This window comes from Anguilla rostrata, chromosome 14, assembly GCF_018555375.3.
Source record: "Anguilla rostrata isolate EN2019 chromosome 14, ASM1855537v3, whole genome shotgun sequence".
Classification (NCBI taxonomy): Eukaryota; Metazoa; Chordata; class Actinopteri; order Anguilliformes; family Anguillidae; genus Anguilla; species Anguilla rostrata.
In genome coordinates, this window is record NC_057946.1 from 30,746,725 (window position 1) to 30,762,345 (window position 15,621).

The 15,621-nt window shown below is 47.7% G+C and overlaps 1 protein-coding gene across 3 annotated transcripts; it reads right to left on the minus strand.

The window, feature by feature from the left end:
• Nucleotides 1-3,900: 3,900 nt before the first annotated feature.
• On the minus strand, nt 3,901-15,445 carry zmat1 (zinc finger matrin-type 1). Of its 3 annotated transcripts, none has more exons than XM_064308137.1 (7): nt 15,272-15,445; nt 8,927-9,033; nt 8,643-8,729; nt 7,901-8,057; nt 7,061-7,348; nt 6,512-6,605; nt 3,901-6,080 (listed from the first exon to the last, which is right to left on the minus strand). In XM_064308137.1, exons 1-7 carry the CDS (start codon nt 15,411-15,413, stop codon nt 5,072-5,074), a joined length of 1,884 nt encoding a protein of 627 aa, XP_064164207.1. In that variant the 5' UTR covers nt 15,414-15,445; the 3' UTR covers nt 3,901-5,071. The 3 variants fall into 3 exon arrangements, with proteins under 3 accessions (XP_064164207.1, XP_064164206.1, XP_064164208.1); XM_064308136.1 differs by having other exon boundaries at nt 7,901-8,060; nt 15,272-15,444; XM_064308138.1 differs by lacking the exon at nt 15,272-15,445 and adding an exon at nt 14,597-15,209 and having other exon boundaries at nt 7,901-8,060.
• Nucleotides 15,446-15,621: the final 176 nt, after the last annotated feature.

Below are 15,621 nucleotides of genomic sequence, written 5' to 3' on the forward strand. Positions count from 1 at the left end.
TGTGTGTGCATGCATGTGCGTGTGTGTGTGTGTACTAAAGCAGAGGCGTCTTTTTAGGAGTGGGAGTTTTAAGAAGCACAGAACACCTGCAGGAGCTTTTCTGCAGCCCTGCAGCACCCCCAGACCTGCTGCGGAGGAGCTGCCCCCCCCCGACCACCCCTCACCCCGAGCGCAGGTGCGCCCCTACCTCACCCGCCTGGCACCGAACCAACTGTGGCAGACGAGCACTGGCAGAGCACTCAACCACCCCAGCAAGGGTGTGGCACACATACGCACTTCATTTTACATTCAATAAACATCTCTTCAGTTTCAAAGGAGCACGTCGACGTGAACAAGAGCTTATTGCTTCATTTTACTTTGATTTTACTAAATACGTTTTTTTACTACAGCCTGAGTTCAGTTAGAGACTATAGTTAGCGTTGAGTGCTGTAGAAGACAGTTGCTATCTTATGACACATTTGTGCACCTATGGTAGATTTAATAAAGTTCTGTACAGATACGTAGCACCGGGAAGCTTAGGACTAGCTTACACTTAATAAAGGTACAATTTGAAAGTAGTATTGTGGTAGAAAGTGAAGAGCTTATGCCATGCGTATGACTTTCCTGTAGATTTCATAAATGTCTCTATAATCATGGATAGACACTGTGGAGAAACTGAAAACTGGGACTAATTTGTGACTAAAACAGTTTTTGCACGATGACCACCGCAGGCTAAAAGATTAATATGTCAAACCTGGGATGCCAAGATTATGCATATGAGAAGACTTTGTGGGGTTAATTCAAAAATACAAAATGATCAAACTGTGTTTAACACTTTATGTTAAGGAGTAGATAAGTATTTAACTAGCATACACTTTGTGTGAAGAAGTGGATAAATATTTAACTAGCGTACACTTCGTGTTAAAAAGTGGATAAATATTTAATTAGTGTTTATTTCATGGTATCGCAGCGAACAGACCCATATCAGTTTGACAGGAGGCGGACACGTGGCAGTTTAAGATAATGCAATGAGAAGTTCACAAAACCATTTTTGCTGGAACTGGACACTAGCCACTATGAGTATAGATGAAACGCATATAAGAAACATCCAGTAGAATGATAATTCTACAGACCAGGAGAGCACATCATATTAAGAGGTCTGCATCCTGACCGAAGCGGGGTCCAAAGATATGCTGTGCTTTTGTCAGGTATCAGGCCAATGTGACATGTGGTCAGATGGGGTACGGGTTTAATATCCGAGCCATGAACATTTGTACATCATGTAGCAATTTACCCCTTTACAATGGCATGAATTAGAAACGGTTCGGGATTTGGCAGTTCTATGCAAAAACCCAAATTATGCGACAATCCGCTATGCAACAAAGCGGATTTTACCATTTTATCGTTAGCCTACATTGTTTTTGCCTATATGTGCAGTTTGAACCGAGAAATAAAATTCACCACCCGAGCCCAATTTAGAGCCAGTAAAAACCCTGAAAATGGAGTGAAGGCTTCAGACGCAGAATGCAGTAATAAATGGGCGAAATAAAAGGTTCTGATTTAGGGGAATGAATCAGTCTGTCCCCGAGCAAGGCCGAGTGGTAGTCACCCTAAAACCCAATAAATGAGTGCATTGAATGGCTACTGACTAATGATGACTGATGTCAATCAAACAGAGATGACTGAGTGAACGCGGTGGCTCCCACCCAAAAGGCTCAAAATAGACAGCGCCAGCGACGGGAACAAGGCTGCGTTGCGCGATTCTTTGAAAACAGGAGATCGTGGGTCTTGAGCTCGGTTCGCACGTGCTCAGAGTGAAAACAGTGTTTGAACTGCTCCACATTCAGAGCTGCTCCACATTCAGAGCTGCTCCACATCCAGAGCTGCCTTCGCAGAGCTGCTCCACATCCAGAGCTGCTCCACATCCAGAGCTGCCTTTGCAGAACTGCTCCACCTTCAGAGCTGCTCCACATCCAGAGCTGCCTTTGCAGAACTGCTCCACATCCAGAGCTGCCTTCGCAGAGCTGCTCCACATCCAGAGCTGCCTTTGCAGAACTGCTCCACATCCAGAGCTGCCTTTGCAGAGCTGCGGGTGCGTCCCTGAGAACAGCCTGAAAATCAGCAGGGAGAAGCTCGGAAACACAACCTGCTAAGGCAACTTCCTGATGCTCCAAAAGCAGGCGAGCTCAGGTGACTGCTAATTTCAGCCTGTGGTGAGGGCAGCCATTTTAAAAAAACACAGAGATGTTATGAGCACCCAGCTGAGTGACTTCACATTGGTGCTTCTGTATTTCGCTAATAGCAGTGCTAATATACATCAATATCAGTGCAGTGTTAGCACTGACAGAGCACACTGGCACGTCTCCGTCTGAAACTTACCTGGGTATCCATCAGGCATCCTGCACCACGAGCCCAGGCCAGCGCCCAACTCCACACACCTTCACACACCTGCAAATAACACCCTGCGCGGAACACACCTGCATTCAGAGCCTTCAGCCCTGTGTGAACCTGACCTCCTGAAGGCTGCCTGTCGAGGCCCACAAACAAGCGCGTCGACCTCACACAGTGGCAAACACAGGAGGTGACATCGGGTAAATCCAGCCAATACCAAGGTGGCTGTGGACTTCAGAACTGCATTTTGGGAAGCGGTAACCTGTAGAGAGTAATCCAGTCACTCACAGGCTTCATCAGCACTGCAGTCTCGCCTCACCCCGGGATTATTGGCCCTTTCCACTCCCCTTGGTCTTCATCAGACCAATCAGAGTAAGGGGGCGTGGCCAGAATCAAGGGCAGGTTATTGCAGGTAGCCTGTTATCAGAATACAGACATCAGCAGGATACGATGCTCACACCAAGGAGGCTCTGCATGGGAAGGCCCAAAAGTGAGGCTGGCTGTCTACAGTGTGGCCAGTAGTGCAGTATAGTGAGTAACAAACAGCTTGCAGGTTCTATTCCTGGGTGGGACACTGCTGTTGTACCCTTGAGCGAGGTCCTTAATCCGCACTGCTTCAGTATATACCCAGCTGTATAAATGGATCCAGTGTGCTGTGCTGTGTAAAACGTTGTGTAAGTTGCTCTGGATAGGTGTCTGCTAAATGTTAAATGTAAGGTAATGTAGTGTAATGTAACCTTCCAGACCCCACAATGGAGCAAAGCCAAAAGCCCCAGCAGCCTGGGACCGTGGCCTGAAGCCCTGACTGGAGAAATGTGGCCACTGGGGGGCAGTGAAGCAGGAGGCTGAGGCCACTGTGTGCACCTGGCATCCATCAGTCTGAAGAGCTCAGGAGCACAGACAGACAGACTGGCAGGAGGCTGAGGCCACTGTGTGCACCTGGCATCCATCAGTCTGAAGAGCTCAGGAGCACAGACAGACAGACTGGCAGGAGGCTGAGGCCACTCTGTGTACCTGGCATCCATCAGTCTGAAGAGCTCAGGAGCACAGACAGACAGACTGGGCGGGAACAAGCAAACACACTCTACTCAGTGAGTCAGTGAACAAATAACGTCTGCACAGTACGAACAACAAACAGCAGGGGGCAGTAGTGGTGACCCTGGAAAACTCCTAACTAGTGTCAGATCCATTTGTCCTCAATGAGCTCTAGCTGTATAATGGTAAATCTATATTTCTGGCCCCTCGACAATGACAGTTGCGTTCAGATTCAAATATGGGGAGGGTAAAATCCTTTTTTTGTTTTTGGATGAGAGAAGGGGGACTGCTCTGTTTGAAATGTGGAGAGCAGGCTTTGAATACAGCTCTACAGTGCCCCACTGTGGTGAGACCAAATATAAATAAATGCATGAATGACTGAACTGCCGTGATCAGTCACTTTCTGAAGGGGAGGGGGATGAAAATGGGGAGGAGGGATGAAAATGGGGAGGAAGTGAATTCAGGTGCCACAGCAACAATCACACATCAGCAATATTTCGCTCAAACTCCTTTAATTTCCACAAGAGGTACTTATCCAGCTTTCACAAAAAAAGCAACAAATGTTATTTACTGAGCTTCAGTAGGAAAGATGCCTCCAACTTCACTCAAGTATTCCAGTTCCATCATTCAAATCAACATACCCACATATAAGATCCACACGCAGCTCGACCGAGCATGTGTGTGTGTGTGTGTGTGTGTGTGTGTGTGTGTGTGTGTGTGTGTGTGTGTGTGTGTGTGTGTGTGTGTGTGTGTGTGTGTGTGTGTGTGTGTGTGTGTGTATGTGTGTGTGTGTGGAAGGTAACCCCCATTAAGGAATGCCAGAAATGTGTAGTTTGTTTTTGTTCCATCTGAACCGCTCAATGTTTTAACACGATCAACTACAAGTAACAAGAAAGTGACCGTGTAGCTTCAGGTCTTACTGCTCAGAGATCTGGAAGATCTGCAGGGCTGTGGGGGTGTCTACGAGAGCTGGAATCAAGTCCAGTTCAATTCCGTCAGTTCTAGTAAATCACCAAAATTCAGCTCGTTTAAAAACCCCCATCAACTCAACTGAACAGAGAAAGATCGGCCATAATTCAGCTGTCCACCAAAATAAACCTGACACAAGAGTTTGCACTTCCAAAGGTTAAACAAAATGCAATCCGTGACTTAAACATCCTTTCTACTCCCTGGCCAATGGAACCGCTGTTTTTACTGATGTCTAAAGTCACCTGACAAAGCTTATAGATTCAGACGTGAAAGCCGATTGGCCAGCTACGAGATGTCCGAGGGAAAAACAGGAGAGGCAGACGCGCTGTCCAGGGTTTGCCCTGCCTGTCAGAAACCCAAACGAGAAGTTCAGGCCTGCGCCTCCGCGGCCGAAAGGTAGATTCAAGTATCCAGCGCCCAGCGGAAGCCCTCCTGCGCAGAACAGTGTGCTACATCTCCGCTAGCGTCCACAGCCACAGAACGAACGAGTCAGCGTGCGGTCAGCGCACGGTCCGGTCACACGCGAGTTCCGCTCCGGGTTTTACCTCCCGCCGGACCGCGCTGCAAGGGAAGGCGCTCAGCGAGCGCAGGTCTGCGTTAGCGAAACAGACGCTAGCCCGCCGGCCCACCCGCCCGCCCGCCCGCCCGTCTGTCTCCCGGGGCGACGGTCGAACCCGTGTCCCGCCCCCGGCGTTCCTCAGGCGAGCCCCAGGATGGACTCGTCCCACAGCCTCTCCTCCTCCGTCCGCGTGTCCGTTCCGCCCGTCCTTTCCTTCGTTCTCTTCTTCTCTCTGTGGTGCTTGTGCTTGCCCTCCCTCCCCGGGCCTTTCTCCGCTTTCACTCTTTCTTTCGTCTCCCCCGCCGCCGCCGGCTCTTCCTCCCGGGCCTCCTCCCCCCGCTCCGTCGCCTGAGCTCCTCCCACCTCCTCCTCCGCCTCTCGCCTCCTCTTCGCCCGCGGTCCCTCCTCCCGTCTCTTCTCCCCGGACCTCCTGCTCTTCCTCCCCTGCGGCCTGGCCCTCCTCTCCCTCCTCTTCTCGTCCTCCTCCGAGTCCTGATCCCTGGCTCTCTTCCCCCTCTCCTTCCTCACCCTCTTCCTCCTCCTCTCTCTCCTGCTGTGACCGTCGCTGCTGCTGCTGCTGCTTGTGCTGGAGGAGGAGGAGTATGAGGAAGAGGAGGAGGAGGAGGAGGAGGAGCTGGATCGCTCGCGGCTCCCCCGCCGTCTCCGTGGCCTCCCCCGGGCTCCCCCGCCGTCGCCGCCCGCTCCCCGTCTGTGCGCTCGGCTCCTCGAGCCCGCCCCCGCGCCGGCCGCCATGAAGGGCGGGGCCATCGGCGGGAAGCCGCGCCCCCAGGGCGGGCCCTCGGGAGCCCGGGGCCCGAAGCGCGGCCGGGGAGCGGGCGGCGGAAACGGCGGGCACCAGGAAGGGGGGTGAAAGAGCGCGGGGGGAGGGGCCGCCACGCCCAGCGCTGGACCCGCCAAACCGCCAAAGGCCTCTCCTTCCTCACGGGGCCCTTCACGCTCCTCCGCCTCTCCCTCGTTCCCCCCCTCCTGCTCCTCCTCTCTGCCCTCCCCTCGCTCCGCCGCTCTCTGGGTCCTGGGCTCCAGGCCCCTGGCCTTCTGCACCTGGATGTAGTCGGCCAGCTCGTCCTGGAAGGAGTCGTACACTTTCCTCTGGGACTTGCACATCATGTCGGCCACCTTCATCTCTCTGTAGGGGGAGGGGACACCGGCAGGAAACGCACACGCTTAGCCTGAAGGCAAACTAAACTATAGGGGTAAAAACACAAGACGTGCTTCCTTATGCACTACTAACCAGAAAAACTAATAAGAACATGTGAAACTGCCTTCCTTTGACTGTAGAGAATGCATTAACTCATATGAGTGGTGAACGTGCAGAGACTTCCCAGATCGTACCAACTATAATTGGCCGGGATCTTTCACACAGTGAGAGTTACAGACCAATCTCCCTCTTCAACTTGGACTTTAAAATATGAGCTTTGGCACTTTGGCACAGGGATAAGCTAATTCCAACAAAATACATGTGCAAGGCCAGAGACTAGTTTGGTGGCAAAAACAGACCCTTTGAATTTAACATGTAATGATAAAGTGCTTGAGACAGAGGAAGGCGGGGACTCGTACTTCTGCTGATGCTTGTTCCCTTGCATGTGGGCCTGGTACATCTCCACAGAGCAGAACGTCTTATTACACACTGGGCAGCAGAAGGTGAGGGAAGCTGCAGAGATGAAGGGTGGAGAGAGGGGAGGGGAACAGACAAGAGGGGGTGAGAGGGGAAAAGGCAGAATAACAAACACAATGGATATTCACTCTTTAGACAAAACATGGTCAATCCATTAAAAGAAATAAAAATGAAGATGATCGATGATCATCATCATTATCATCATCATCATCATCATCTTCCAGACCAAGGTCAAACAGTTTGAAATGCTTTAACCCAATGGAAATTTTTAAAGGAAAAATATATTTTAACCAATATTCACAATAGAATCACCATTTTGTACATTTGTGTACAATCCAATTTACTTAGTAACATGTTGCACCGGCATCTAAAGGAGCGCTTTCAGATTTGACCAGCATCTACGGAGTTAAAGGAACGATTTATGTATATTTCGTGAAAAAGGCTGCTGTTGCCGCAGTCGTTGCCATCCCGGGTGCGGTCGGCGCGGTTACCGAGGTGGGCGCCGGGCCGGCCCTGCTCGGCCAGCTGCTGCAGGGCGCGGCGGCGGGCCTGGTTGCGCTGGTGCTTGCGGCCGCTGTAGTGCTGCCGGGCCATGAGCGGGTTGTTGAAGGAGGCCGCGCACAGGCGGCAGTGCTTTCCGGGGTCGCTCAGGTCCACCCCCTCCGCCGGAGCCCCCGCCCCCGCCCGCCCCTCATCCTCCTCCACTTCCTCCTTCTCCTCCTTCTCTCCCTCCTCCTGGGAGCTGGGAGCCAGAGGAGAGCCCTGGGGGGCTGGGTCCCCTGTAACAGGGGGAGGAGGACAAGGAGAAATGGTGGTGTGTTTATTCTTTTTTTTCCATTCAAATTTTAATTACATATTACGGTATTGACAGACCACCTGAAACAAAAACTATTTTGTAAACAAAATGCAATTTGGGCATTTTCAGAACATTATATAACCCAAACTTCATTTCAATTATCAGTGGGATGGGTGCTCCCTTCTGTCAACAACACCTTGCAGGTACATTATAACTAATGAATTACTGTCATCTACAGACCACAGTTTGGCAAGCAGTGGAGAAGCAAACAGAGGATTAAATGAATATTGTTCTTCTACAATTATTTAGCTGCTGGTAAATCCTAAAACCATCAGTTCAGACCCTGAGAGTTTTCAGCAAAACATGTAAACATTCAGCCAAAAAAAGTCATATGAAGGAATAACACTGATGAAAATAGAAGTTTCTTTTAAAAAATGTTCAGCAATCTGCAGAACTTTGCTGGAGTCTAAACAGCTGAAGTATTTAAAATAATAACTAGGTGCATAGTGGGTTGCCAGTTCTGATCCTGCCTCACCTGACTGGGGAGTTGCGGGGACAGTGGGGTGAATGCCCAGCTTCCTGAGGTTCTTGGCGTGGACTTTGCCCTCGTAGTGCGACTTGGCCACCACGGGGGCGCTGAAGACCATGTTACAGAGCTGACAGAACCGGTCCCGGTCCACCGACCCGTCCTTCTGCTGAGAAACGCGGTTCAGCCCGGTCACTCCGACCAATCGCATCATTCACAAACGCTCTGTTCACACTACAGCTGCAGGATAAACTGAATCCCGGTGTTCTTAAGCGAAATATGAATGCCATGGGGCATACAGGCAACCACTCCATGTGATCACGTGACTCATGCTGATTGGCTGTCTTATCAACACCCAACAGATATCAGTGATGATGATGACGTAGGTGTGTGTGATTGAGGTGCAGGTGTGTGTGGCTGAGGTGCAGGTGTGTGATTGAGGTGCAGGTGTGTGTGACTGAGGTGCAGGTGTGTGTGATTGAGGTGCAAGTGTGTGACTGAGGTGCAGGTGTGTGATTGAGGTGCAGGTGTGTGTGATTGAGGTGCAAGTGTGTGACTGAGGTGCAGGTGTGTGTGATTGAGGTGCAGGTGTGTGTGACTGAGGTGCAGGTGTGTGTGATTGAGGTGCAGGTGTGTGTGATTGAGGTGCAAGTGTGTGACTGAGGTGCAGGTGTGTGATTGAGGTGCAGATGTGTGTGATTGAGGTGCAAGTATTTTTGAGGTGCAGGTCTGTGCTTGTGAGAGGAAGTACCTGAAAAACGGTGAGCTCGCTGTTCATCCCTTCCTCGTGTCTCTTCGTCTGCAGGTACAGTCGCACCTTTTGGGCATGCTTCTTCCCCTAAGCGCAGAATGAGTTAGCCCCCAAATGCTAGCCCCCAACCCTTTACATTACATCACATTCAGCTTAAGCTCTTATCAAGGATAATACAAGTGCATCCACCGGAGTTATGTGAGAATGGAGGCGGGGGCAGGGGAGGGGACAGACGAGGAGGCGGGATCAGGGGTGGGGCTGGGACGGGGCGGGGAGGAGCCTACCTCATAATGCGAGACTCTCTGCGACTCAAACTGCAGCACAGCGCCGCATATGTGACAGAAGTCACTGCCGAGCAGACTCTTCAGCACATCACTGGAGCTCACTGCAGCTGAGAGAGAGAGAGGGAGGAGGAGAGGCGGGAGGAGGAAGGAGAGAGAGGAGGAGGGAGGGAGAGGAGGAGGGAGGGAGGAGTGAGAGAGAGGGGAGGGAGAGAGGCGGGGTGAGAGGGAGGGAGGGGGGTGAGAGAGAGAGAGAGAGAGAGAGAGAGGGAGAGAGGAAGGGAAAGTGGAAGAGAGAGGGATGGAGAGGGAGAGAGTGGGGAGAGAGAAAGAGAAGACCCCAAGACATTTAAAATACAGATCAGGAAAAACTGTGTGCATGCAGGATGAGCTCTTTGTACACTTGCACAAGGTGCCGTCATCATGTGATGAATGCTATGACATTCAGTGCCACACAGTGTCTAAGTGGAAGAGTTCAATGCACTTTAGTTAGTGAATTTTTTAAAAGCGTATTTGCACTGAGAATGTGGAGTGTGGCTCCAGCTGAGGAACTCGCTCTAAGCACTGCGCAGACATGCAGACCAGCTGCGCAGTGGGCAAGACACTGCGCTGCGAAGCACGGACTGCACAGCGGTCTTGATCTGAAACACTTTAGACAATTCCAATCAATCGTTATTTATTTTTTTACATTTTAGTCTTTGGTATTTTACAAATAAGTTGCTATGTAGTGCTTCTCAATAACCACGGACAACAAGGCCTTAGTTTTAGAACAACGCAACAAGGTGAATTAAAACTAAAAAATCTAAACTCCAGAAAAGCTTGGAATGTCTGGATTATTTTCAGTGTGGACGTGCAAATACATGCTGTAGCAAACTGCTGCAGTCTATCGTGAATGGAAAAAACCTCTTAATCTTTACTCCACTTGAAAAGGGTTCAAGCTGAGAACTAGCCAATGACAGGCCTCCTTTATGGAAGCTCCTCCTCTCTCGATGGAGCTAATGTGACGATAATGTGCTCTAAGACTGTGCAGTGTAGATGTTTGTGTTTTCTTGTGTGATCGTCTGCGTTTGCTGGTTTTTGCCTGCTCCCTAGATTACCATGAGAGCAAAGAAAATCCTTAACCGTACTTCTAATCCCTGTTTTCCCAGTATGACACACTGGAAACAGTGATTTGCCTGCAGACTAATCTGGTTAGCATTGATTTGCAATGGATGCAAATACACAAATCGCTAGCATATGCATGCTGGCGAACAATGCTGAGCATTAACAAAAAGCCACAGACTTCCCAACCAGGTCATTTACTCTGTATAGAGGCAAAGTTGGAAAATAATCAGCTTTTTGACACATACTACTACTTCTTTGTTTTGTCTGTTTTAAAACCACTGGCCAGGAATCACTGACAAAATAGAGCTACTTAATCTCTTAAAATGAGAACTTAATTTAGTACCAAATACTGAATTAAAAAGGGCATAAATCCTTGGCTATGCTAAAGCACTGACATGAGATGGTTCATTTGGAGGCTTTGTCTCAGTCTAATGCACTTCTGTGTGTGGTGTTCACAACATAAATACCAGCATGATCATTAGAGCAGTGTGCTGAGACGTAAAAGTGGCCAACTGGGTGTCAAAAAACGAAAAGTCCATCATCTGTTGTCTCTCTTCCAGACACACACATGCGCGCATGCTCACGCGCACACACACACACAGTACATAAAACCATCTCTCTCACACACACACACAGTACATAAAACCTGTACTGATCTTGGATTTGGGTGTATTATATTCTTCTGATAGGCCATCAGGGTTGAATTCTATTTTAATTCAATAATCTCAAGAAAAAGATTGAAATTCAATTTGTGTACTGCAAAATGCAAATAAATAAATAAATAAAAAATAACTTCTGCAAAGAATTTTCCATGAATGAATTGAAATAATTTCCTGAAGTAACTGAGACCTCTACCACAACTCAGCTCATCATTCCTGTTCACTGTAAAATATGTAGTTTTCACTGTAAAACAGCACTTCCTCATTTCAGAATGGGCGTGTCACTGTCACATCCAAAACACAGCTCGCATCCGACCAATCACAGGCTAGGAAACCTACATCTAAAGAACTGAAGCTAAACTGAGGCAAGACGGCCGTCGCTCCCAGAAACAGTTGTCATGACACCCATCGCATCTCTAAGTCTATCAGCACAGACAGTCAAGGGCGGTACATTCAATGGAAAATCAACTGGAATCCGGCAGCAAAGATCAAATCAGAGCCAGGTCTTATAAACAAACCACACCTGTCATCTAAGCCAGTAGATCTTTCTGGAACTTCAGTCGAGGTTTTCAGCTCTTTGCAGGAGACCAGCTCAAACGCGTGTGCTGCCCAGCCTGTTGCCGAGGGCGATTTGAATTACAAACCTGTTTCTGCCCACTGTGATGAATGTCATTAGCAACCCTGGGGTCACATGGTGCAGTGACTGCCTCAGGAAGCCTGGCTCCTCATCTATAATGAGCTTTGCTTTGGTTCCTGTGCTTCGGTTTAGCATAGCATCACACACGCAGCCCTGGGACTCCTGTGCACATGCTGTTTTCATTTTGACCCAAGTATGAATTTGTTTAGTTGTGCATTTACATCACTGCAGGACTGGAGTTAAACCTGCAGATGCTGCGACCCTCCAGGACTGGAGTTAAACCTGCAGACGCTGTGACCCTCCAGGACTGGAGTAAAACCTGCAGACGCTGCGGCCCTCCAGGGCTGGAGTTAAACCTGCAGACGCTGCGGCCCTCCAGGACTGGAGTTAAACCTGCAGACGCTGCGGCCCTCCAGGACTGGAGTTAAACCTGCAGACGCTGCGGCCCTCCAGGACTGGAGTAAAACCTGCAGATGCTGTGGCCCTCCAGGGCTGGAGTTAAACCTGCAGACGCTGCAGTCCTCCAGGACTGGAGTTTACACACGCAGGTTTCTGTACCTCTACATTTGGCTGGTTGCCACTGGCCTTTTAAATGCTTTCGGTTCCCAACAAGCTGTTCACTGCAGTGAAGTGCTCACTCTTTAGAACTACGACATGACTTATCTTCCATTCATCAAATCACTGTACTTCCCCCTTAAACACATTTAATGAACCGCGTCTCTTAAAAGCTCAGCTGATGGCGTTAAAGGCTGTAAGAAGCATGAGAACACGCACACAGTGGAGCTGCTTTCAGCTGAATCACAGACACGCACAGGACAAACAGGCCCGGGATCACAGACTCCGTATTTTATCTCAAAAACAATAAAACAATCACCTTTCTTTGTAACAAGCATGAAACCGTCCAGACCCATGGCGCACCTGTACAAAGTGTCATGAGTAAAACTTGGCTAACTATATAGTTAGCTAGCTATGGCATGTCCTCACCTCTGTAACGTTATTTGTTTTCCTCCATGTGTCCACACATCTGTATCGGTGGTACGCGCTAACTAGGTTAACTAAAGTAGGCGAAACGCTCACATGTTAAGGCTGGCTCAAGTAACGTTAGGCGATAAAGCTGTGCTTAAAAATCTTGTGCCGTTCGAAGTGGTGATTTTGGGAGATGCACCTGCGCATGCGTCCTACTAAACGAAGAACCACCTGTGCAGACGTCCTACCAAACGTCCCCCTCAGGTCATCCATGAGTGAGACAGTGAGTGACCACAATTACAACACAAAGCACAAAGACCAGTATTACAACTGAGTGAGAGGAAGTGTCCCCAGATTCGGCATGTGCGATCGCCTACGTAACCTGGATGAAATCTGGCTCCAGGACCTGCTCTTTTAACCATTTTTTTTGGACTATACCCTGCAGTTGTTTTTTTCATTACTAATTATTTAACATGTGGAATATGTGAAATTACCCCATCACCTGTCCCGTTTACTAGCAGTGTCCCTGGCTGCAGATCCTATTAAACATACAGCACAAGCCATGACAGCTACAGTGTTACTTTCAGCACTGTTATGACCTCACGGATAAGGAAGCTCTCCATGAGACGGTCACCTGAGAAAAACAACAACTCATTTCTGAATGTTCTAGACCCGATGTAAGACTCTAGACTCCAGACCCACAGTGCAGCAGTGTCACCTGGCTCTGCAGCCTTCCAGCACACGAGTTTGACACTCCTGCTCTGGACCGGTTGGCTAATAAAACAGCAGGACCTGCTCTTCCGTTTGCTCTGTACAGGATGCAAACTCTGGCTATGCAGAACCTTTCAAGGGAATGTTTAATGTCTGTTGAGAGTCCACTGCAAACATCAAGCCAGGGTATACACAAAACACACAAAATCTCCAGTTTTCAAACTGTGTCAGTGTGCATCGCAAATTCTGCAGAATTATAGAAAGTTCTCAATTATTATATTACCTTTCTTGCAAGCAATTTGATAAGTCAATAAATAATTCCCATTTCTCCCTCTTAAGCACAATAACTTTTATGGGAATCAAACAAATATGAATATATATTTAGGTAGTGCCGGTCCCTAGAAAAGCATTAATCAAGCTAATTAAACTGCTGTCACAGAATGAGATCAGTCTTTCTGCCAAAACAGATTTTGTTTTGTGTTCACTGGGAAGCTACATGATTTGTTAAAGTCCAGTTCAAAACATATTTCATATTCTTTTCTACATTTAATTTCCCACAGTTTAACCACAGCTGTATGTGCACTATATTTCCAAACGTAGGCCCAACTTACAATATATGGGATCATTAGCTGCCTAACAGGTCAAAGAGTCACCAGATGTTGGTTACAAGGCTGTGATATTATCACCCAAGCTATAATAGTAACCTGCCAGCTTGCTGACACTGAGAAAACACTGAGACACTTGTTAATGGATGACCAGAAAACTCAATCTCCATAGCACCTACTCCACAAACTACAACCCAAAAGCAAGTACACTAGCAGAAGCATCTAGCATGCAAGCTAGTCATATCAGATCAATTTAACAGATGACTTTGAAAGGTGAATTAAGTTTGTTATATGAGAAACTAAAGGGCAAAAAAAAATGTTTGGTTGCAGGGCATGGGGTCAATTAAAAAATTAACGTATATTCCACTCTGAAATCCCATATTGTTCCAACAGGACTTCTCACTTAAAAGACTGCATTTCAATTACTTAAATTAGCTAACTCCAACCATATTTTTGGAGATGTAAACATACACACACACACACATATATGTGTGTGTGTTGCTTATAAAGGACATTTCGAGATGCTATTAGAAGTGTCAAAATTAATTAAAACCAACCCCAATGTATTCTGTACCCACTTAGTGACTGAGTGATTGCATCAGTGTATGGCTCTCTGTATTGAGCTAATGCAATGCTTCCAAACCCTTGTCTCTAACAGCCACTATTGTTCCAGCTATGTGTAATTGATTAGGTTTGACTGGAATCTTAATGGAATACTTCATTCGCCCTTTCACCCTCTGTTGTTAATCCTTTATGGAGAGAAAAGTGTAGATGGACGTGTTTGAGTTACTGAAAGGCAAAACAGATTCAACAACTCCACCCCAGTACCAACCCTTACATGAGCATGCCCCAGTTTTCAAGGAAGCATAACTGGGTTTGTTTGAACTTAAAGACACAAAATGAACTCCTGACTTGAACTGAACAGAATAATGAATCTATTATTTAAGTGTATGAAAGGGACAAAACACTGAAAGCTGAGGAAACCCCTTACCACTTAGGGAAGCCATTCCAGGAAGTTTCTTTCAAGGTCTAAAGGTAATTATGCCAGTAAACAGTTTAATCAAATTAAATATCAAAATATGAGATTGGAACTAAATACTGGATAAACAGCGTCCCCACACGACCATGGTTAGGAAACGCCGACCTCACATTCCCTTTCTACAATATTCTTCGATAGTTACCTCCTAAATTTAGAAGTAAAATACAATCTAGCTAGCAACAAGTTTAAAAAAATGATGATACCGCTAATCAACCCATGAACTTTAAGTTAAATTTGCCCTTGTTTATGCAAGTCGTCGCGCTAGCTTGCAAACTGGCAGCAGTCGAATGTTTGTTGTGCGCCATGTTTATGAACAAGCAGAAAACACCGTCGTACCTTATCAGCTAGCTAGCTAGCTACCAATCAACGCATTGTCCTCGACAGTAATTGAAACCATTGATCAATTTAAGATAAATGACTCAATTACTCTCGACATAAATACACAATAACACATTCTAATAGCTAGCCTTAGCTACCTAGCCAGCTAACATATCTCGAGAGACGTTGGCTAGCTAACTAACTAGCTAGCTAGATGGCTAGCAACCATTCCAATCATTTTTATTAGAATGAGCACCATCGATGCTACGGCATTTGTTTATTTATCTTTCACGTTCTTTCCGAACTCACCTTCACTCTGGGTTTTATAGGTGTTATGAGTGTTTTTAACTGTGTCGGCGTCTGGTACAGAGGCCGACTCTAAAGCGCTAATTTGACTATTTTCAAAATGTGCCTCGCCCAGCAGCGGGACAGACGCACTTTCGGGTTCCATCTTTGTTTCTATCTGAAACGGAAGGTTTTGGGAGTGGCTCTGAAAAAAGCCCACCTCGAGAATAAACTTTATTTGGGAAAGTATTCTGCCGCCTGCTGTTTGGGGGAGGAACTGCAGCAATTTGGTGAGCGTTGACGACAATCTCAGGATTGTGGTGACGACCACACAGATGTTCTGTGATGGCAACAGGGTGTAATTGCAGTGACAT